The sequence below is a fragment of the Phoenix dactylifera genome, chromosome 6, assembly GCF_051530095.1.
Source record: "Phoenix dactylifera cultivar Ajwa chromosome 6, Ajwa_hap1_PhDact_Kaust_v1.1, whole genome shotgun sequence".
In the NCBI taxonomy this organism is placed as follows: Eukaryota; Viridiplantae; Streptophyta; class Magnoliopsida; order Arecales; family Arecaceae; genus Phoenix; species Phoenix dactylifera.
The window spans coordinates 35,594,260-35,616,641 of record NC_143195.1 but is presented as its reverse complement, the minus strand read 5'-3'; the positions used below and the strand labels follow the sequence as shown (position 1 = coordinate 35,616,641).

General features: G+C 38.5%; 2 protein-coding genes across 6 annotated transcripts; both read right to left on the bottom strand.

Moving 5' to 3' along the window:
• Window positions 1-223: 223 nt before the first annotated feature.
• LOC103704710 (uncharacterized) lies at window positions 224-10,092 on the bottom strand. Of its 3 annotated transcripts, XR_015988263.2 has the most exons (8): window positions 9,742-10,091; window positions 9,551-9,652; window positions 9,354-9,468; window positions 7,649-7,764; window positions 6,464-6,652; window positions 4,224-4,366; window positions 1,058-1,458; window positions 224-967 (listed from the first exon to the last, which is right to left on the bottom strand). XR_015988263.2 is itself a non-coding variant. In XM_008788115.6 (7 exons), the coding sequence occupies exons 1-7, from the start codon at window positions 9,864-9,866 to the stop codon at window positions 1,274-1,276; spliced, it is 975 nt and encodes a 324-aa protein (XP_008786337.4). In that variant the 5' UTR covers window positions 9,867-10,091; the 3' UTR covers window positions 998-1,273. The 3 variants fall into 3 exon arrangements, 2 of the variants coding, with proteins under 2 accessions (XP_008786337.4, XP_088580035.2); XM_008788115.6 differs by lacking the exon at window positions 224-967 and having other exon boundaries at window positions 998-1,458; XM_088723909.2 differs by lacking the exons at window positions 224-967; window positions 1,058-1,458 and adding an exon at window positions 2,410-2,466 and having other exon boundaries at window positions 9,742-10,092.
• A 4,792-nt stretch (window positions 10,093-14,884) lies between these two features.
• Window positions 14,885-21,007, bottom strand: LOC103704748 (protein HAIKU1). Of its 3 annotated transcripts, none has more exons than XM_089923613.1 (2): window positions 19,310-21,007; window positions 14,885-16,612 (listed from the first exon to the last, which is right to left on the bottom strand). In XM_089923613.1, the coding sequence occupies exon 1, from the start codon at window positions 20,499-20,501 to the stop codon at window positions 19,551-19,553; it is 951 nt and encodes a 316-aa protein (XP_089779739.1). In that variant the 5' UTR covers window positions 20,502-21,007; the 3' UTR covers window positions 14,885-16,612; window positions 19,310-19,550. The 3 variants fall into 3 exon arrangements, with proteins under 3 accessions (XP_089779739.1, XP_089779741.1, XP_089779740.1); XM_089923615.1 differs by having other exon boundaries at window positions 14,885-14,912; XM_089923614.1 differs by lacking the exon at window positions 14,885-16,612 and adding an exon at window positions 18,007-18,183.
• Between the last annotated feature and the right edge of the window lie 1,375 nt (window positions 21,008-22,382).

The following is a 22,382-nucleotide window of genomic DNA, read 5'->3' as shown; positions in this document are numbered from 1 at the left end:
GAATCAGAATTAAAATATAATTTGAATACTAAACGGCAATCTGAATCTGATTTTTAGAGATTGAGATACTCATCTTCTTTTAAAATAGGAATGAGATTAGAGCTGAGAAAGGCTAAGACGAAAATTAATAGGGACTGATTGTAGATTTTTTTAAAAAAATGGTAGAACTAATGAGGGTTATTCATTTTTTATTTTTTATTTTTTTTGTATTTTGTCTTTTTGTCCGTTTGACATTTAAGACTACCATGTGAAAATCAAATATTATCGAAATTTGATTAAAACAATTTGCAGCTCGCATTATTATTTTGTATGCAAATGCATGGGTGAGATCAAAATAATATCCTAGCAATTTCTATTTTTTCATCTCAATCTTCTCCATCTCTCCATAAGCCGCTAATTGACAAGAAAACGTAGACGATCGGCGATCCAACCAATTCCAAGAACTTTGTGCTTGTGAGGTACCCATAGAAGATGATGGCATTTTGGCGCACCGAAGCCCTACGAAGAATCGTGCGGTGATCTCGTAAAGCCAAACCCATCAACTCCCAGCAGCGGTTTCCTTCACTCGGTCACAAGTATGGTCTCGATGAATTTTGCGCTGTGCATAATTTATGCATTATTTTTGCAAGCGGCTCGAACAGCCAAGATAAAAAAATTGGCTAAGGAAACGTTTTATCTTAAAGATGATCATTGTCAAGGCGATATTTTTTTAAGGAGCACAAAAGACCTATCATCGCCTTTGCATGTTCGTAGCTACGGAAGGATATACACAAATACGACCCACGACGATGTGAAGTGCATCCGATCTCCATAGATAACCACAGTGAGAATTGGCACCAGCACCACGTAGAGTCTCGTTTCTTTTTCCAAAATGACCACATCACATACGTTCACAGGATCCCCAGTGACGATTGTGATTGTCATGGAGGGGCCTGAACTGCTTCAAACTTTATCATAAAACAGCATCCTGAAGAATTAAGGGGACGAGAAAAAGATATTAATTCAAAATATGCACCTTGCAAGAGAGAGAATTATACACAATTTGGTCCTTTCTTACATGAACAGTTCGCCTGATCCAATGATCAGATGGAAATCAGGCTAGATATGTGTTCAGATGGTATGACTGCTTGACATTCTAAAGCATGGGAAATGAAGCATGACACATTTTTCGGGGATTTACATATACAGAAACAAGAGAAGCCAAGAGATTTTGAGTAAGTTCATGGGGGTTGTTCAAACTTGCAATGCTTCAACTCCTAACATTTCAACGGTGCTAGGCACTGAGCGTCAATGAGACAGCACTTGAAAGCTTGAACTTCCGAGGTTTTTTGGAGTTCAGTGGCTGAAACAAAAACTCGGTATTTGGCTTCACAGCAACCTCCTTCCATTCTGAAGCCGGAGGAGCCCCTTCACTTCGATAATCACGGGGTGAATACAAGAGCTGGAGCCTTGATCTACCTGCCGTATTATGATATAAATTAAAGATGGTAGAAACAACAATAATACTAGCATCCAGTTCCCCTCTAACCTACCATTAAAATTTGATAACCATTGTCCATATTAAATTCGTGATTTGATTGGCATATTACATCTATAATATGAGCTTCATCTAATGAAATGTTCCAATAACTCTCGGAAGGTTATTGTCTTTAATGGTGCCTCAACTTGTGTCAAGGGAAATGGCTAAGGCTGTGGATGGATCATCACTACTTAATACAGTTATTTATTATATATGTAAACTTCTCTTTGAACGTTATGAAGTGATTGGGGGTGCCAACCGGCTCAGTTGGTAAAGTTACTGGGTATACCAGTGACCTGGGTTTAATCCCTACCCTCAACCTATTTCAGCTGGGCTTCCTCCTACTCATTCTCAACAAAATATTAAAAAAAGAAAAAAAAAAGGAGAGAGAGAGAGAGAGTAATGAAGTGATTTTCTCAAAATGAAAATCGCTACAAAAATCATAACACTAAATAACCTGATTCATCCAATCTAGAAGCAATCGATTGTAATTTATGACTGCTGGTGACATCATAACTATGACCAATGTAAGAGCATTTTTCCATAAACATTCCCTTTAATTTTAATATAGCTGTTATGTTACATGTTCTCCTAGAAAGTTTGATGTGATGCCACATCAAAATCTTTTCAGCTGTTTGCTGCTACTCAACATAAGCATGAAAGTCGACCTGGTTAGACCATAATAATAATTTCATCTATCCAGTATTCTGCTGGTGAAGTAACCATTATTTGAACCTCTGAAAACTGACGTGTTAAAGGCAAGGCTTGAAGTATCAGATATCATCATAATTCTTGTCAATGGTTGCATGGTATGCATGTCTCATAAATAATGCCAAAGCTAGACATGCGCTGAAAGAAAAGGTAAACAAGATTGCAGAAAGTTGCACAACTTGATTAGAATTCCATTACTTAGCATTCAGCTTGTGAAGGTATCATTCCTTGAACCTCTGAAAACTCTAAGGTGTTAAAAACAAGGCTTAAAATATAAGATATTACTGTAATTCAGGTCAAAGGCTGCATGGTACATGTACCTTTACAACATCATGCCAAGGTTTGATATGCAATGAAATAAAAGAAAAACAAATTGCAGAAAGATGCACGACAAACAGATAAAGGTGTTCAGGATTCCCAAACATGTTTCATAACTACCGTAATTAAAATGCTACCTTAAAACATGTTAAAGACATAGGCCCATGAGAAGAGTCTCGCTTCTGTTCTGGATAAACCAAAGCTCCCTGAGTTACATAGGCCCAAGCAAGTCAGACATTACACGTCAACCAACTTCTAAGGCCAGACTAGCAACAACCGAAGGGGCTGGAGGTTGCTTTCTTGAGATTTCGAATGCCCAAGTTATGTATTAGATGTCAAATTGTCATTGTATATCAGACCAAGCTAGATAAAGCCATATTATCTTAATTCTTTGTACACTTCAAAAATTAAATCATGCTTATCTTTAAAATCCAATTGCACTTGGAAATTGAAGAAACAATGCCATGAGAGGCACAAGGGGCCCAGGTTCTCTAGGTCTTCCAGGAGAAATTCAAAGAACAGTCTGTTATGAAGGGTCATTGAATGATTTTGATAAAATCAGATTTGTTAATAGTGATAAGCTGCAGGATGCAATAAATTTTCCTACATTTCCACCATCATTTCATCATGGCTTTCAATAAATGACATATTCATGTGGTTTGCCATACCATGTAGATGGAGTCAAATCCAACATACTATGGATACGGATCTTAAGGTCGAGTTTCAAAGCCTCAAGACTAGTATATGCTCACAATAAGTTTTCCTACATTTCCACCATCATTTCATCATGGCTTTAAATAAATGACATATTCGTGCGGTTTGCCATCCCATGTAGATGGAGTCAAATCCCACATCCTATGGATATGGATGGCACTTAAGGTAAAGTTCCAAAGCCTCAAGACCAGTAATATGCGCAATGGATATGCATAGCCTAATACCACTATGGCTATTGCCATGCATCCAGCACTCATATGGTAATGGTTGCCGTACTTAAGTAGATGGCAGCACTCCGTATTCATCAAAATGTTGTGGAGCACATGAAATATGAGACAGTAATAGAATTGGTGACAATAAGAACTTCGCACAGTACTGACAAGTGAACCACCTATGTCTTGTTAATAAGAAACATATTGATATGGCTGACAGAATTTAAAGCTTATTTGTGTTATCAAGCTGTAAGAATAGTTTCATACTGTTAGCACATGTCGAATATCAATTAGCAGAGATTGTGAAAATGATACACAGGATTTCTCTGGATTGGTTTAAAATTTAGTTTACTTGTTATGTATAACCTGTTATACATTATATCAAGTAGTTAATGGCGGTCTAAGCTAAAAGGAAATTGAATAAAATAGTGTATCTTTTGACAAACATACATCTACGTTTCTGGGAGTGCACTGGAAGTGTCATAAGTACAACATGGAATGTGCACCGTGCTGGCATGGGAAGGATACGCGGTGCTTTAACATTTTTTTTTCATAATAGCTAGAAACGCGAACAGTTTCTATTGAAAATTACTAATATAAAACATTTTTTTGCAGTTTATTATGCCTTAAATTTTGAGACCAAAGAACCTAGATTATGCTTGTCTATTATGGTTGCATATGCCTCCTAACTGCCTGTTATTCTAGTTCTTATATAAATATAATGGCCAACAAGATGGTTGAGTAATTACCAAAACCTAACATAGTTGGCTTTTGGATGATGAATTGGCTAACTTTCGATCTCTTCAGATTGCTCAAAGCTTGCATGTCATCCTGGTTTCCTTTAAATTCAACGAACTCACCAAGAATGTTTCTATCGCCTCTAAGTTCTAAGCTGCACAGCATGTGGAATACAATCTGATTAGAATAGTTCTCTTCATACATGGCATTGGCAGATAGAAAAAACCAGATGTATAAAAGTCATGTTACATGCCAACAGAATGAGAAATGGAAGTAAGATGAGACATTTAAAATTTCCAGAGGCTTGAATAATGCACATGCAGTAGCACAAATAAAAAATGCATGGATTGTCTGCACAAACCAATATGTAAAGTAAACCTACAATAGTAAATGATAAATTAGGTAATGCATAATCAGACATCCATTTGGAAAGTACATTACAAAAATTTAAGCAAACTAAACATTTTGACGCACACCTAATGTGCTCACAGCAATAGGTTCTATACATTGTGCAGCTAAACACTTGAATTTAAGTTGTCATTTGCCTGAAAAAACATATGAATCTCTAATATCATGTTAGGCCCCACTGTCATGCTTCAATGACTGATAAATTTATTTGACTGGTCAGTAAACAATGACCTTTGGAACAAAAACAGTGAACAATGGTTGAGCAATCTCTGATCGCTAAATACATTGAACATTAGTGGGAATTTTGTTGTCTGATACAATTAAGGTACAAAATAAGATTGAATTAGATTAGGAATGAAGCAAGAGATCTTATATGTCTTGATGTTCGTAAGCAATTCCAAATATGTTTTGTAACTATAATTTCTCTTTGGTCTCAAAATTTGGTGAAAAAGAAAAGGTATGAAGCATACATTTAATAAAGCCTGAAATCTTATTGAGATGATATGAGATATTTGAGAATCATTGAGAAGATTAAGCTATAGACAAGTATGGGACTATCAAAACCTCTGAGTTAAGAAATTATAGTAGAAGATTCTTAGGTTAAAAACCTGCCAATTTAGTGTAACTGACTTCTTTATCTAGATGAAAGAAGCACATGAAGTCAGTCTTTCTGAGTACTTTGGTGTTGGCCATCTAAAGGGGAAAAAACCTATTACAATTGATCTTTAGTTGTAAAATTATTGTCCATATGTTAACCTATCTTAGTTTTGCCATGGACGGAAAAATTCCTACAAAAAGCTCATTGCATTTTTCAGTTAGGGGTTTGGAGCCTTAGACATAGTTGTGGCTGCGGTTTCAAGGTTTCCAAAACCTATCTCGATGAGTCCTTGCAATAAATATTTCTAGGGCTTCTATTATTGCAGTTCACCATCTTCTTGTGAGTGGGATAATGAATAAACAATTTACTTCATCGTACCAAACTCAACTTCAATTGCCTGCAGTTTTAGTACAATGTGGAGTAATTTCTTTGCTTATTTAAGTCTTTCTTCTTTTTCTCAAGAAAGGAAGAACCCAGCCCTTACTCAGATTCAAGTCCAAAATATTTTCTTAAGAAGAAGGGTACTAATAGCTCACCCAGCAAGTGACAAAAATGCATGGGTAAGAAGTAATCCTAGGTAAATCCATAGTTGTTTCCATGTGAAGCATGTCTACGATTAATAATCATGGATCTTTTTTTCATTCATTTAATTAGCTTTCTTGGATTCTTCCATATATCAGTGTGGGTTATTATATAGTTAGTGAAATAGTTGCTGTTTCCCCTCCCTAAAGACCTGATCTTTGGCAATGATCAAATTGGCAGACCAAGATCTTTTCTGTCTCATTGTTTAAATTGATATGTTTCAATCTGCACACTCCCAGAAATTTCTACCATTTGTAAACTAACATGTATACTGCAGGCACACTTTTTTATGCAACTTTATGCACTCACCTAATAGCATGTAATTGGAAGCAGTCTCCAAAATGAAGTGGTATCCAAACTCGGAACACTGCTTCCGATCACATGCTGTCCTGCAACCACATAAAGGAACTGCGTATGGGCAGGATATGTTTCATTACAAATACATGCAGTCAGACGAATTGAAGAATTAATAGCATATCGATGTACTGACATAAATTCTAAAGCTGAAATATGAAACATAACAATTAAAGCAAATAATTAGGTAGAACTGCAACACTACAAAAGACATGCAGAACGACCATCACCCTACTCAGCAAAATGATCTCCAAGCTCTTTTGGCAACATCAAATAGAAAATTGGAATAGACATGTCCTAGAAATGTACCGGTCCCACATAGGCGATGTACCGAGAATAAAATTAAGCTGCTGATATGACCCATCCTGCATTTCACTCTTGCTTCTGTGAAATGCATCTTTAATCCAACTAGTTACTCCACCTTTTGATTCTGGCTTGAGCTCTTTCCATTTATCAAAAGAAATGACCTCTGGTTCAAAAGCAATAGAATAGGCAGGCCTAAAAGAATGACACAACTTGAAGCATGAGCCTGAGTAAACTACATGAGTAATATATAACACAAAATATTAATTATATTTGACTTGCTAAAAGAGAAAATGTAGGGAAGTAAATTTATTTAAATATTTGACTCCTAATTCTCTCAGTTTTAAGTCATAAAATCATACTAAAATGAGAACGCATAACCTTAAGCAGCTTGTCACAAAGCACATATGCATTTCAAGAGTTCAACCGCAACCAATTAGCCAAAAACTACAACTACATACATCAAATCATATCGTAAGCAATCAGTATCACACCAGCCCAGGCATGGCTTTTAAAGCATTTTACTGACATCTCATGGTTCCCCTGAAAGACACAAAACTGGTCAAACTCTGCAATATAAAACGATAATCAAAGTTGCCAGATAGGAAGATGCAAGACAAAAACTGAAAACTAGATCTGCGGAAAAAAAGGTGCCTGAACGATCAAGGTGTAGAGAAAGGGGCATCCTTGCAGATATATATGCAATAAAGCACATCTGTAATATTTGTGAAAGTTGTGGGAGAAAAGAAGATGCCTAAGTGCAGTTGTTAATGGTTATTTTGACCTGATATATGAACCTCTTGGCCAATGACTATAATATGTGTGTATGTGTTGGTGCACATATTGGCAAGCTCATCAGAGTAAGAAAGTATGTGCTGTAGAGTATATGCATATAATCTTAGGTTGTCACACTAGATTTTGAATATTTGGACATAGCATGATCTAAGAAACAATAATTTATTATATATGTACAATCTTAGGTGGTTACACTAGATTTTGAATATTTGGACATAACATGATCTAGAAAACAATAATTTATTTTCCTGAAATATATCATGTTAAAAAAGGTTCCAGTTCTGCTCAAAATAACAGAATCATTTATACAAGAAGATACTTGTGGTAGAAAATATGCATATGAGAACAGAACATGATGCCATCAAAACATTAGTGTTGATTCATGTTCTTAAACACCTGCAATTTGGATTTGGGAGTACAACTTTGCCAATTATGTGCCCTTTGGGCAAATGTACCCCTCGTTGCTCCAAGTATGATTGAAGAATTGCAACTTGTCTGCCAACTTCAAGCACCTGAATACAGAGTTATTTTAGAGTACATCTACTACAGTCAGCAAGAGCGAAGAAGAAAAGCTAATCAAAGAATAGTAATTTGCAATCAAATTTCCAACACCTGAACAAAGTTACAAACATGTAAATCAACCACGATCATGTGGAGCAGGCAAGATTCATATGATCTCATATCATGTGAAACTTAAATATCGTGTGAAACTTAAATAGCATGCACACCAAAGGAAAAGCAACGGACAAAAGAAAATATGTTCCAAACTTTTTTTATTCCTCTTAATTCTTAGTGTTAAGACAAGCTAGGAAATGGCATATATTGTTTTTGAAGGTTTGAGTTTTTATCAATTCTAGATTAAAACGATTATATTGTGTTCATTCCATTGATTAAAAGGCCAGACAATATCCTAAAACCATTTCAAAAATGTCATTTGTGTATCTGGTGATTTTTTTTATTTAGTTTGTTACTTGGTAGGCTTTCTTTTTTCAAAAGGAGTGAAAAGAAATAAATGGAAATATTTGGTGTAATGTTGATTGCAAAAAGGGTTTTCAATTAAGTGTGGTTGCAATAATGCTTGACCTAAATGGAGTTTGGAAGCAATTGAAATTTAGTCGAAATGAGATTTCATATTAGGTGTACCATCCTTGTTAGGGGACATTAGCTAATAATAGACACAATGGTAAAGCTGAAGATGTTGTTTAATGTGGATGGTTGATTATATGTTGATACCAGTCACAGTGAGAATTTCAAAGTCTGAAATAGGCCCTTGAAATTATGATAAGAGAAGATGGTAGAAAAAGCATGTGGGATGATACTGCCATGTACAACAAATATCTGAGAAGGCATCAGCAAGGACAAAGCACAGATTTTTGTGAAAGGGTAGAAAAAAGTTGATGCAAAAGGATTTGTGAAAAGTTTGTGCGGATAGAGAATGCAGCACTTCAATGAATGAATTGCAAAGAAGAAATCAGCTAGTAGATCATGATATCTGGGATAAGGAAGGTCATGTACTATAAAGTTAAGCTCACTATCTTTTTTAACTCACAGCACTTGGATTTTGGAATTATGAAATTAATCAAAACGTAACTATTCATCTACTGCCCTGTCCTTCATCCACTTTAAGGTCTAGGGAACCGGAAACTGATGTTCTACCAATATCCATGCAATATAGCTTACAAGTGCAAAAGCAGGGTCAGCAAGTAAAAGCCTCTTTAACTATCACCAGAGCTCGTTGGCCAATTAAATTTCTTTCCAGCTTTATATATTGCGATCACATGCAGCTAGCGTTATAACTACCATCAACATAGAATTCCGAAATGCTTCCATTAGAGTTGTAAAATTATATAAATCAAGTTTACTTCTTTGATGAAGCAACTGAATGGGCAAAGTGTTCAGAGTAATGTTAGATATGATCTAGCAGCTCTCAATTCCAGAATACATATAGATTGAAATCTTAACCCTTAGAACATGACACAGGGTCTGTTCGTGCAGATTTCAGATGCTGTTTGGTGCATAACTTTTAAAAAACCAAACGAGCTCATCTACAAGAACCAAAGACACGAGATGAGGCAAAAATTAAAGAAACGAGAACGCATACAGGATCCGGATAGGTTTCCGCCTTATGTTTCTTGTCACCGATGCAAACCCAGCTCCCATTCTTCTCAGCCTCCACAAACCCAGAAAAGTTCCTCACTGCCACCACCATCACTTCCCTGCAACCATAAGTTTAGCCTCTTTCCTCCCTCCACCAAAGAAATCAGAAGTTATAAGTAGCAACAAAGAGCAGGAGCCAACATTTTGGTGACAAGAACTACGTCAATATGCTGCCGGAAGCCGGTGCCGGGATCGGGAATTCGAAGCCCCACGAATGCCTTCCCACCATAGAGCCTCTCCAACCTGGAAGAAATCAAAGATCAAATGAGCTATTCGACTTCGTAGATTTAGGTTTTCGAAGGAGGCGAGAGAGGGATGAGGGATTCGGGGACCTGGCGGCGACGGCGAAGCTCGCGTCGGAGTCGGAGCTTGCGACGTCCGGGACGGCGTCGTGGCCGTAGAAGAGTCGCCAGAGAATCATGATGACGGCCAGGCCGCAGATGATCTCCACCCACATGGCGATCGCCGGTTCTTCTCCGACTAGATTTTTGGATTCCGGTTTGATCGTTTTGTCGATGCCGGGAGTCGAAAGCCGGAAGCGAGTCGGTAAAGATCGATGGAAAATGGTTAAACAAGCGAAACTGGGTCTGACCAACCGAGAAGGAGGATTCGATGCCGACCGTCGAGACGCGCTTCAGACTTCAATTGCAAGAAAGCATACGATGCGCTCGTTCTTCGTCCTTAACCAAGAAGCAAAATAAATTTCTAACAAATTTAATCTATTTCTTGTTTTAATTCATATAAAATATATTTATTTATTTATTTATTTATTTGGTGCAGCGGCGGCTTACACACTACGGGTATGAATGCAGCAAACAAAATCAGAAAACAGGCCCACTGCCCACCCAAACAAAACTACTGAAGTGGTGAGCGCATAGAAAGCCACCTAGTCGGCTGTCCATTAGCCTCTTTGAATACCTGTGAAGCCTGACGGGAATTACACTTTTTCATCAACCTGCAAATTTATTTGAATACCTACCGATGGTGTAAATATGAGTAGAAGGAGAGTATGTTTATGATAGCATTTGGCAGCGCTTAACAAATGCCCAGCCCAGGGACCATGGGCGAGAATTCCAAGTATTAAGTTGGGCTGGATTTTGTAATGAGTTGAGCAAAGGTTTGGGTTGCATGCTGGATTCCGACCATTTAACTCACTGAATACTGATTGAAGGGATAAAGCAGCAGCAAATATTGTGCCGTTAGTTTGTGTTGATAGATTCAGCTGAAGAAAAGTTGCTATGTTCCTGCTGTGAGTCATTAATGTGACTCTGAAGATGTTAATTCTTAGGGAAGCCTTTCAGCAAGATTTTCATAAAATGAAGTTTTTTTAACCGATATCTTCCATCAAGGTGATCGAGTCATTACAAAATGAATTTAAGATGCTTATGATACTTTAGTTTCACCTTTGAGACCACAATGGAGTCAAATTGGGTGGACAATCTTTTTTGCTGGCCCTTGTGAGTAATTTGCGCTGAGCCTGTGCTTCGGCTGCAAAGAGGTGTATTACAACTAGTGGTACATTTTAATTTCAGCCTACAATTTATATGTGATTGTGATGCAGAGCAGAATTTTTTTAAGATAGCTAAGTCCTACTGACATTTTTTTTTCTTTTCTCAATAAGATAGGCTTCCTATGCATCCTCATGAGTTGCTCTGGGCTTCATAATGTCTATGCATTGGATAGATCCTGAATACTTATATAGGACTAAGAAATCCAATTGATACCCTTCGGCTAGTCTTTTTGAATAAAAAAAGATTTATTTAATCAATCAAAAATAAATATATCCACGACTATCAGAAAATAAAACAAATAAAAACTCACAAAGGGATATCCATCTCATCCATCCACAACATATATCCCATGTGTTCGTCAACATATAATGCCATCCAATCTACTACATTATTTGCTTCTCTGTACAAATGTTTTACTTCGAAAGACTGAGTATGCTATCATTCTCCAACAATCTTGACACAAAGGATGAGCATTGATGTCTGAAGTAGTTGAACCAGACAGTCACCTAATAAATATCAAGTAGTCCCTTTCCAGGATATATAATAAAGCCTTTAAAATTTTTGTGGCACACGACTTATCTTACCATGCAACACACAATTCTACCATAGAAACTACAGTGTTAGATAATATAACACCTTCTGCTGCAGCCAAGCACCACTTCATATGCTTTAAAATTTACGTGAAGCCATAGAATGTCTGTTTCCTTGGCAGCCTAGTGTTACATAAGCTTTTGTTCGGGCCTCCAGTGGCTCAGTCAGGTTTGGGTCCAATGTGGCTTACACCCAGCCTGAGTTGACTTTCAGCGTAATGTTTAGATCCATATCCAACTCATCACTTTGTGTGTCTTAATCGACTGGAATCTTCAAACCCTTTGTTGCTGGGAATACAAGCCCCAGCCAGAATCTCCGAAGGAACCTTGTTGTAGGACTGATGTAGAGAAAACAGCAGCAGATGTCGCGGAACGTTTCTTTAGCTCGGGTACGTGATTCCCAAACAGCAGCAAATGCCGTGGGGTGGCGAACGAGTATAGGACATTAGGTGATGATGTGGAAGAATTTGTGGATAATTTGTTGAGAGACATCCCAGGTTGCATGGACATGATGCTCCTCAACGAAGATAGTCTCGCTATGTTCAAGGTGAGAGGTGGTTTTCTGAGTCTCTGAAATCCAAACGGTTCTCTTCTGTATTAAACTCTACGTTTAGAATCCTAATTGTCATGAAGGCTTTAAGAAGCAAGAAATAATCTTCTTAAGTTAACATTATAGTTATATTTTGGTGATATGTGTTAGAAGGTGCAAATCGTGAGCTTTGCAGTTTTTCCTTTATTCTCTGTTCAAATGATACTATTTTAACAAAAATCTGATTCTGTTCTGTTCTGTTTTGTTTTAACATAACATAATCTATATAATATAAAAACTGGTCTTTTTATATGAGCAAGACAATGGGTTCCTCCAAGAACATATATTAATCAAGAATCTCGTAAAAAATTATTTGATAATGCCTACAGCTCTATCCACACCAGAATGCCAAATTCAGCTGATGTTTCCATAAGTCTTTAAGCATGTGGGATTGCAAGACTTGGTTTTGGGACTCTCTTTGTAGGAGCTAATAGACAGATGATGGTGGGCAATGGTTCAATAAAATTGTAATGCTTCCTCCCAACTATGGGAATGGGGGGCTTTGCCTGGGTTCTGTGCCGAGCCTAGTCCCCCTGAAGAAATATGTTTCTGTGCCTGCCAAAAGAGAAACAGGAGAAAAAGATGTATGTTCTTGGCTAGCAGAATAACATGAAATTATTAGGTGCTATGAAAGAGTCGAATATTTTCCATCATTATGATGTAGGTTGCCGTTTTAATGATATACGCTGAAAGATAGTAAAGTACTGTTTGGGAATTACAGCATACCAAAAATGAGAAGAATAAGGCCCTGTTTGGGGGAGCTTTTGGGGGGCCAAAAAGCACTTTCTGGCTCTCCAAAAGTACTTTTAGCTAAAAAATGGTGTTTGGTAAATTTTCTGAAAAGCTGTTTCAGCTTTTGCGGGAAGCTGAAAACAGCTTTTGGGGGAAAGCTCCAATTTGGAGCTTTCCGAAAATGCTGTTTTCAGCTTTTTCGGAAAGCTGTATTTTTGACCAAAATACCCCCATTTAAAAAAAAAATTTCTCCCAAAAACCTCTCTCTCACATTCTCACGGTCTCTTCCTCTCCCACCCAACCCCATTCCCTCTCCCCCGCCGCCGCACCCTCTCCCTCTGCCCCGCCGTCGCACCCCCTCCCTCTCCCCCGCCCCCATGGTGGGGAGGTGCCGAAGAAGAGGAAGACAGGTAGTCTTCCCCTTCCCGCAGCCGCCGCCGGCGATGATATCCCCGTCACGGAAAGGGACGGTGCCGAAGAAGAAGGAGGTCCCACGGCCCCCCTCCCGCGTCTGCGAGGCCCCACCGTCGCACCCCCTCCCTCTCCCCCGCCCCCATGGTGGGGAGGTGCCGAAGAAGAGGAAGACAGGTGGTCTTCCCCTTCCCGCGGCCGCCGTCGGCGATGATGTCCCCGTCACGGAAAGGGACGGTGCCGAAGAAGGAGGTCCCACGGCCCCCCTCCCGCGTCTGCGAGGCCCCGCCGTCGCACCCCCTCCCTATCCCCCTTCTTGCGGCTGCCGGCGGTCATGACCCGCCCCCCTCTCGCGTCCGCCACGGCCCGGCCCGGCGCTGTCGGCTTCGCGGGAGAGCACTTCCCAGGGGGCCCGCCGTGGCTGCCGCCGGCCACGACCCGGCCCCCTCCCGCGGCCGCCGCCGGCCGCCGGCCCCGGCCCGGCCCCCTCCCGCGGCCCGGCCCCCTCCCGCGGCCGCGGCGGCCTGGCCCCCTTCCGGCGCCGCCGGCCGCGCGAGAGGAGAAGAAAGGAGAACGGGGGAGAGGAAGGAAAGAGAAGAAAAAAAAAGAAAAGAAAAAGAAAAGGAAAAAGAAAAGAAAAGAAAAGAAAATTTAAAAAATAAAATAAATAAATAAATAAATATTTATATAAATGAATGAATGAATAAATAAGATAATAAATAAATATATTTCAACATTATTAATTATTTACACTAATAATTATAATATTTTATACCTTTATTATTGTATTATACTATAAATATTATATTATATTACATTACATTATAATACATTAATATGTTATTTTAAATAATTTAATATTATATTATATTATGAGAAATTAATTTATACTAATAATTATAATATTTTATGTCTTTATTATTGTATTATACTATAAATATAATATATATTACATTATATCATAATACATTAATATGTTATGTTAAATAATTTAATATTATGTTATATTACCAAATATTAATTTACTCTAATAATTATATTACTATTATGCTATATTATAATAATATTATTTTATATTACAAAAATATTATACTATATCGTATATTTATGTATTAATATATGTTATGTTTTATTATATTCTGTTGTATAATACTATGCAATGTCCTTTATGGTAATTTTGTCATACAAAAGTACTTTTCCAGTTTGTTTACCAAACACAAAACAAAGTACCACAGCACTTTACGAATGTAGTTACCAAACAGCAAACAGCTTTGTATAACAGCTCTACTTCAGACAGCTCTACTTCAGACAGCTCTACTTCCAACAGCTCTACTGCCAACAGCTCCCCCAAACAGGGCCTAAGAATATGTCAGGATCTTGTAACATTCATATGAGTAGTTAGACTGACAATATTGTGGAGTACATATGAGGTTCATATAACATCTCCATTTGTTGGAGATAACATAAAGCTCATCCCTATAAATTTGGACAGACAGTTGACTTACCCATGTTCAACAGTAATTAACCAACTCAATTTTCAAAGTTCCAACTTCTTACAGGCTCTTGTCTGTCCCTGATGTCCAATTTCTGCCAAGCAGTTCAGCTTCCAAGTCATATCCAACTTCAATTACCATCATCTAGATTTTCCTCATATTTTTGTGTTAAGCCTCCTCCAGTGGTTTTCAACAAAGAAAACAGATCAGAATATTTGAAAACAACTTGAGGAGGCTGATCTCTATAATTTATGTTGAACAATTTGAAATGTTATGGGATGAAGAGCACGATGAAAAGCTACATCATGATATCATTTCTTAATATACTGATTGAGAAGAAAGTAAATTTTTTCTAATGCACAGGAAGCATACCAAGAAATGGAAGCCTCAAGCAACCTAGCAAAGAAATCAAAATCAAACAATATGACATATCCATGCACATATTAGACAATCCAAGTTATGCCACAGAAAAAACTAGAATAAGACTCTCATGAAACTTTTCCAAAAATATTCCAAACAGGCTTCACCCTTCCCTTTCAATAAAAAAAAAGAGGTTTTCCAAACAGAGAAATCCTGGTATATATTCACTGTATGATATAAGAGGCTGCTTATGTATATCATTATCTCAATAAACTCGTGGTGGGATTCCCCCTCCATTTCATTTCAAAAATATTTGCAAGATGACAGTCCTCATTATCTTTCGGCAATATGCTGAATGAACTCTTTTCCACAGCTTCTGCAAACATAGTTAACGAACACAACTAGCAGACCCATTGTAAACAATATCAACCTCTCTTCTTATAATCTCCCCGTCAGCCATATTTGCAAGTTGGGACAGTATGGGTTCTTTTACGCCGTAATATTTTATCAGAAAAGCCCCTTATATCATAATAGAGTGAGCCAAGCAGTCACCACCATGACAGGTTCTTGTCAGGATGTGTTTTAATTTTAAACAACTAGCCAATATCATAGTAACTTTTCTATCCACTAATGTCAAATTCTTAAGATCCACAATCCAGGCCAAAATCACCCAAAACAATCTGGATCTCATACTTGGATCAAGAATAGTTAGGATTGTAAGATCCGATTTATACTACGTGTCACGCAATCCCTTGAATCCAAGATCCAACTCGATCCAATAACAGCCAATTACTTTTCAAGTCATGAAAAAATGTTGGTACGTAATTTTTTCTCAACAGACCTAACTCCAAATTTCTTTCAAAAGCAATACATATATCCAGCATGTTTACCGCAAATCTTAGTAGCCGGAATCTTCTACCTAAGGTGATGCACCAACTTCAAAACCTTCTCAGAATCTTGAAAGCAGACCTACTTCCTAAGCGCCTTCCTTACTATAAGTATTTCTCTCATGTATCCTTTCGAGACCTACTTCCTATCTGCACCCACACCCGATCCTAGACCCGCTCGTAACCCTAGCAACTAAGCCCCAAACAACAGATATCCAAATATATCCCAGGAAGCGCCTTTAAAAGCTTGAACAAATTAATAAATTAATACAAATGAATAACAATCTATAATGGAAAGAAAGATCATACCACTCATGCTATTGCTTATGAAGCATGTTATAATTACAAGTGTTTTTGGATGCCCCATTTATACAAAGGATATCTCGCATCTTCATGGGGGAAACATTTAAGAGCATCATATTTAAGTTGAAGTTAAAGTCAATGATTACATCCATACATCGAATACTGTAATCCATTTAAAGGTGATCTCTGAAATCCCAAAAGTTTTCGACCAAGGAATCAAATACAGTGCCAATCTCTCTTCTCCTTGGCAAAATGGAAAGCTCTATTTTGTATGATATGGAGACAATTATCAAGCATCCAACAATGCCATAAGGTGTTCCAATGTACCTTCATAAACATGTATCACTACTTTAAGTCTAGTATGCCGATAATGATATTCAGAAAAAGAAAAAAAGCACATTCACTATGACAATGGAATCACGTCATCTTATGCATACAAAGAATGGCATATGCTCAACCCTCCTTCCCTTTTAGAAGCAAGAAGACCTAAATTCAGAACCAGCCCTGCAATTTAAACTTAACAACTTTAACAGACATACAAAATTTATTCTCATGATATCTTCCAAGTAGTAAACTGCAAATTTTTCACCGTGATACGCCCAAAAAGTCCTAGTAGCACACCTTAAAATAGTTAATACCCAAACCACCTATCATCTTTAATCCCCCCCATCCAACCACGGACCCACATACATACACACACACACACAAAAAAAAAACACCCCCAAGATACAAAGTTTATACACTTCCTCATTTTGCAACTAGTACCAAAACCTCTTTAAACACTATGTGCCTCCACCTTCCATGGAGAAAAGTAAAGAGGTCAAATTTGTTACTTCTAAATGCTATGCTTTTCATAGATAAATATGTTCTTTTCCATCAAAAAATTACCCTTTTTTTATCCAGCTATTGCTTGCAAATCTGGGACTTTCCGAGGCATCCACTGGTCTCTATTACATGTCACCATATCTAATCTTATAATGAACCTTAAATTTATCTTATTAGGTTATCAAATCTAATCCAGTTTGCAATATTTGCTGCAACATATGACCGATCACTTGTGAGGGGTATTTCCACCTTTTAGTTGCCTACCAAAAGCTGATCAATGATCAATGAGAATAGACAACATTATAGTGTGTGCATTCTCCACACATTGTTCCTCCTTCCTTTTTTAACCCTCTCAAGTTTTTCCCAGCTTTTACTTCTTCCAGTAGAATCTTAATCATATCTTCCATTATTCTTTGCAAATATTGAAAACTAATTAATAACCGCAACTAGCAAGCTTAATGGTCTTTTCTTCCACATCTATTACCCAGTGCTCAAAAAAAAAAAAAAAAAAACTCAACCATCTCAAATTTCAATTAGAAATTTAGAATATATTCATATATTCCAAATAATTGAAAGTCAAATCCTTATTTTATGTCTTCTAGTTCCTAAAAGTTCATATTGGCATGCAGCTGTGCTAGTTTAGCATGTTTAGCTTTCTTCTGCTTGTTAGCAAACATGACCTTACTTTTATTATGTAAAATGATTTTCAGGAGCTCCACTAATTAACATAACGCTTCTTTTCTTCCATTGTAAACAGCGCAAAATGACTCCCTTCTATGTTATACAGACTCGCATTATTAACTACCTATTTATTTATAAACGACTTGAGGAAAAGACTGGCAATTTAAGCAAATATTGAAGTATCACAACCTGTCGCATCTCCACCTACAGGGACCTACCATGAGCAACCCATCTGCACAAAAGTCTTAAGAGTGTCTTCTTATTATGAAACCATCATAATAAGAAAAGAACAGGCCCTCCTAATGTATAAAAACTGTGTCTTTTCGCATGAACGGCCTTCCAACTGGATATAAAAAGACATCAAGCAGCTGCAGTCTATTTCAAGAAAAGCCCTGGAAATAAAAAGCAAGTATTATTTGTCGAAAAATACTAAAAGACCTACGTTTAATACTCTATGCAACTGGAAACAAAAAATATCAAGCACCAATGTATATAATAATAACGGTCACATATACTTCACCTTGTTACTAAACCCGGTCACATATACCTCAATCTGTTACTGGACCCATATTTTTCAAACAACACCAAAATATATGTTTGAATTAGTTTAGGAGCATGCTTCTGTCATAAACTCATAAAACCATTATAATTAAAATTCACTGACTAATAATAACTGCCAGGCAAAACACATCTGTCATAGATACACTAAAAGATATTAATAACAAAACAAGGTGAGCATGTGTGCATCTAAGATGACACATGAATCACTGCAAGTTTATTAGTACCTAATTTACGGTTTGCAATCATCATAAATTCCAATTATACTATATAACCCCAAGCACATCCTTAGTCAAGCTACTCCAACTTATCAGTCAAAGCTAGAAGAAAAGATATTGCAACAGATTCCAAACCAAGCTCCATAGCAGGATATTAAAAGTCATTTAAAGCCAACCACAATTAGCATCCTAAAATGTGTTAACAACAATGCTTGTACCAATACTTGCATGTCTCGAGTAAGGATGAAACTGCATCAAAGCAAAATTCCCATCGATAGTTATTCATGAAAAAGAAAAAAAGCAGATTCACTCTGCAATTACTACCACCAATCGAAACAACAATTGTTACCTTATTTCTATTTCAGGTGATCTTGAAGAATGTGAAATCAACAACACCAGACCGAGCGAAGGTTTCTCCTTCATGTCATTTAGAATAAGTATAAAAACAACAAAACATGTGTTTTATCACTTTCTTTGCATGCCAATAGCGATTTTCTAATTTAAAGAACAGTTGTATATCAAGTAGTGGTGGACTCAGCATCCTTGCAATCAAAATGATGACCATAAATAACATGATTGCAAACTTTATTGTGAAGATCATAGCTCTTTCATAATGAAGTTACAACATCTATAGTCTTCAAGTGAATGAAATCAATAGATCCAGAAACAGAGTTACATACAAGCATTTAGCGACAGACTTCACTAATTAAAAGGAACTAAATGTATACAGCACGGCACCTACCTCGATTCCCACTGTACCTCCATGGAACTGAACACCCAGAAGACCAGCCTACTCCAGAGAGAGAGAGAGAAATGAACACCAGATTTCTAAAACAAATAGTTAACTTCTATCATTGTTTCATGATTTTTTCCTTGAGATTTTGGTCAAAGCATAAGATACTTGTATTGTTACACTATCCACGATTGGATACAGGGGGAAGTCTTGCTATCGTAACAAAGGGAGGAGAGAAGTCTGTCAGCTGCTACATGTCCCTCCATCTCGGGCTCGGGATGGGGAGGAACCCCGAGGGCGACTGCGGGAAAAACAGCCCTGGAGATGGCGGTGGCTGCGGCCCGGGCCCCAATATCCCCGACTGGCCCAAGGGCGAGAAGGCGAAGTTGGGGGTCAGCGGCGGAGGGTACTGGAACCCGGGGGACAGCAGCGGGTAGGGCGACTTGGGCGACATCATGTTCAGGAAAGCGGTCGGCGACGGCACGACGAACTGCGAGCCCGGCGACGGCAGCAGGGGCGGCGGGGCAGCAGGGGGCAGGGCGTGGGCTCTCGGGGATGGGAAGGCGGGGAACGGCGGGGAAGGGAGGAGGCCAGGGGATGGGAAGGGGGGAGGCTGGTGCTGGTGCTGGTGCCGCCGGGAGGTGTCGGAGCCGAGGAGGGAGCTCTCGAGGTAGCGCATGTAGGCGGTGACCGGGGACTCGGCCCAGGCGGGGCCGGCGCCGCTCGGGGAGGGGATGGGGCGGGGGAAGAAGGCTGGGGGGTTATTGGGATTGGAATTGGGAAGTGGGATGGGGTTGGATTGGGGGTTCTGGTAGGGAATCCGGGGTGGTGCGAGATGGGGAGGAGGAGGAGGGCGGGCGATGGGGGTGAGGGGAGGGGGGCGGATCCTCTGGAGACGCGTGCTGGGGGGCTTGGGGTAGTGGGGGCGGGGGGGAGGGGGAGGGTTGAAGGGGGGAGCGGGGTTATCGCCGGCGAGGGGGTCGCGGGAGGGGGTGCCGGTGAGCTGCTGGACGATGCTGCGGAAGTCTTTCTTGCTGATGTTGTACACCTGCGGCTGCGGAGGGGGCGGCGGCTGCTGCTGCGGCGGCGGCGGCGGCTTTGCGGTCGCGGCGAAACTGGGCTGGTGGAGGGGGCTCTTGCGGATGTTCTTGCCGATCTTGTTCACGCCCAGATGTTGACTGTGATTCTTCGCGTGATCCATTCTCCAGTAGTCTGGATTTAGATAGCTATTTTTTCCTTTTCTTTTTTTCTATTGAATTTTTCTTTCCGGAGAGGATAGATGGGGAGGGCCGCGGATGGGAGTGGGTCGTTTCATCCCACGGCAGTGTGAGGTGGGATTCTGGAGATGGAGAGGGTGAATAAGGAAGGGGACTCCCGGGAATATTGACTTCTGAGAGTGAGGAAATCTCGCGACCGGAGCCTACGGCGGTGAGGAGGGTTGGGGTGGGGAGGGAGCGAGGGACGAGTGGGAAGCCCTAAGAGGCAAATCGTCGGACGGTTCCAGGGCGCGTGGAATTTATTTGTGGACACAATAATGGGATGCTTACGTGGCATTTATTTCAGGAACCATACCCTGGTTTTCTCGGCTCTGGTTTTGCTTCCAAACCGACTGCTTTTGGCTAGCGGAGGTGGGGATCGCTGAGTATGGTCGAGTGATAACGAGGGATGTAAAAAAAAAAAAAAGGGACAACAGCTCGGACAAGATCTGCTGCAGCTGCAATTGGAAACTAGGGAAACCATTTGTCCTCCTCTTTTTGTTGTTAAACTGTCTTTTACTTGTTTGAACCCGTTAACTTTTTTTAAGATTCTTTATATATTTAATCTATCATGTTTGTTTATTATTTCTTTTTTATATTTTATATATTTAATCTTTTATGTTTGTACATTCTTTTATTTCTTTTTATATCTGTATAAATATTTTCACAATTACATGATTTATTGTTTATAGATTTCTGAGTTCAGCAAAACTAATATTCTTTATTTATTTTTTAATAGCAGCTCCACTGCTCTTCTCCGGCCGGTGTCTCCCTTCAACCGTCACTGCCGCCATCCTTGGTTCGGGCACGGACCATGTTTTTCCTCTTCTTTGAGTATCGAGTAGAGCCAAGAATAAGTTTAATTAATATGAGAAGTTTTCTATAGATAATATGAGAATAAGTTATCTTTTTTAAGACAACGCACGATGCCATCCAATTTTATCTTATAAGACAGAAAAGTTGCTCCCATTCTCCAATAATTTTGTCTCAAATGATAGATATTGGTGTCTCGAGTTGATGACCGAAAAAGTCAACTAATAACTATCAAAAAGTCTGCTTTCAAGACAATATGAGAAATTTTTAAAATTTTAGTTGAATCGGCATTTAACAGTCTAGAGTTTTTCTCTTGAGAAAATGCAAGGCTTATTTTTCAAATTGCAAATTTGTGCATGTATATTTTTCATGCAAGCCACATCTTCTTGTGTTATTTAATTTTTAGCTAAAACAATTTGATTGTGGCATTAGAAGTCATCGGCATTGCTAAAGATAAATTTAGTTACCAATTATCTAGGTAGCTTGAAGTGGATCCTGTCTATGTTTTCATTGAATTTGACTCTTGAAAATTGTTAAAAAAAATATCTAACATCAACATCAACCAATCATGCATTGTCAATACGACCGATCTATTTTAATGCACAAAGTTGTGAAGACATATTCTCGTAATGCAAACTTGAGTTGACATATTCTCTCAAATTTTCTATAATATTGTATTATTGAATGATACATAATATATATTTAGAATCACTAACAAAGTCCGGAAACTTCCATTGAATTTATACCAACATTCATGTTAAAAGAAATTTAATTACAATGATATTTTCTCTCATCGTTGTTCAGTATTATAATATCTATCAATCCATGCAATTCATACCAAGATTCAATCAGACAAGACTGAGTACTTTGCATAAATTTTACTATTTTTATTAAAAAAAGAAACAGAGCTTGCATTCTGAATTTGTGATAAAAAAATAAATTTAAAATTTTAGATGAATCAATATTTAATTGTCTGGAATTTTTCTCTTTCTATAATATAAGGCTTATTATTC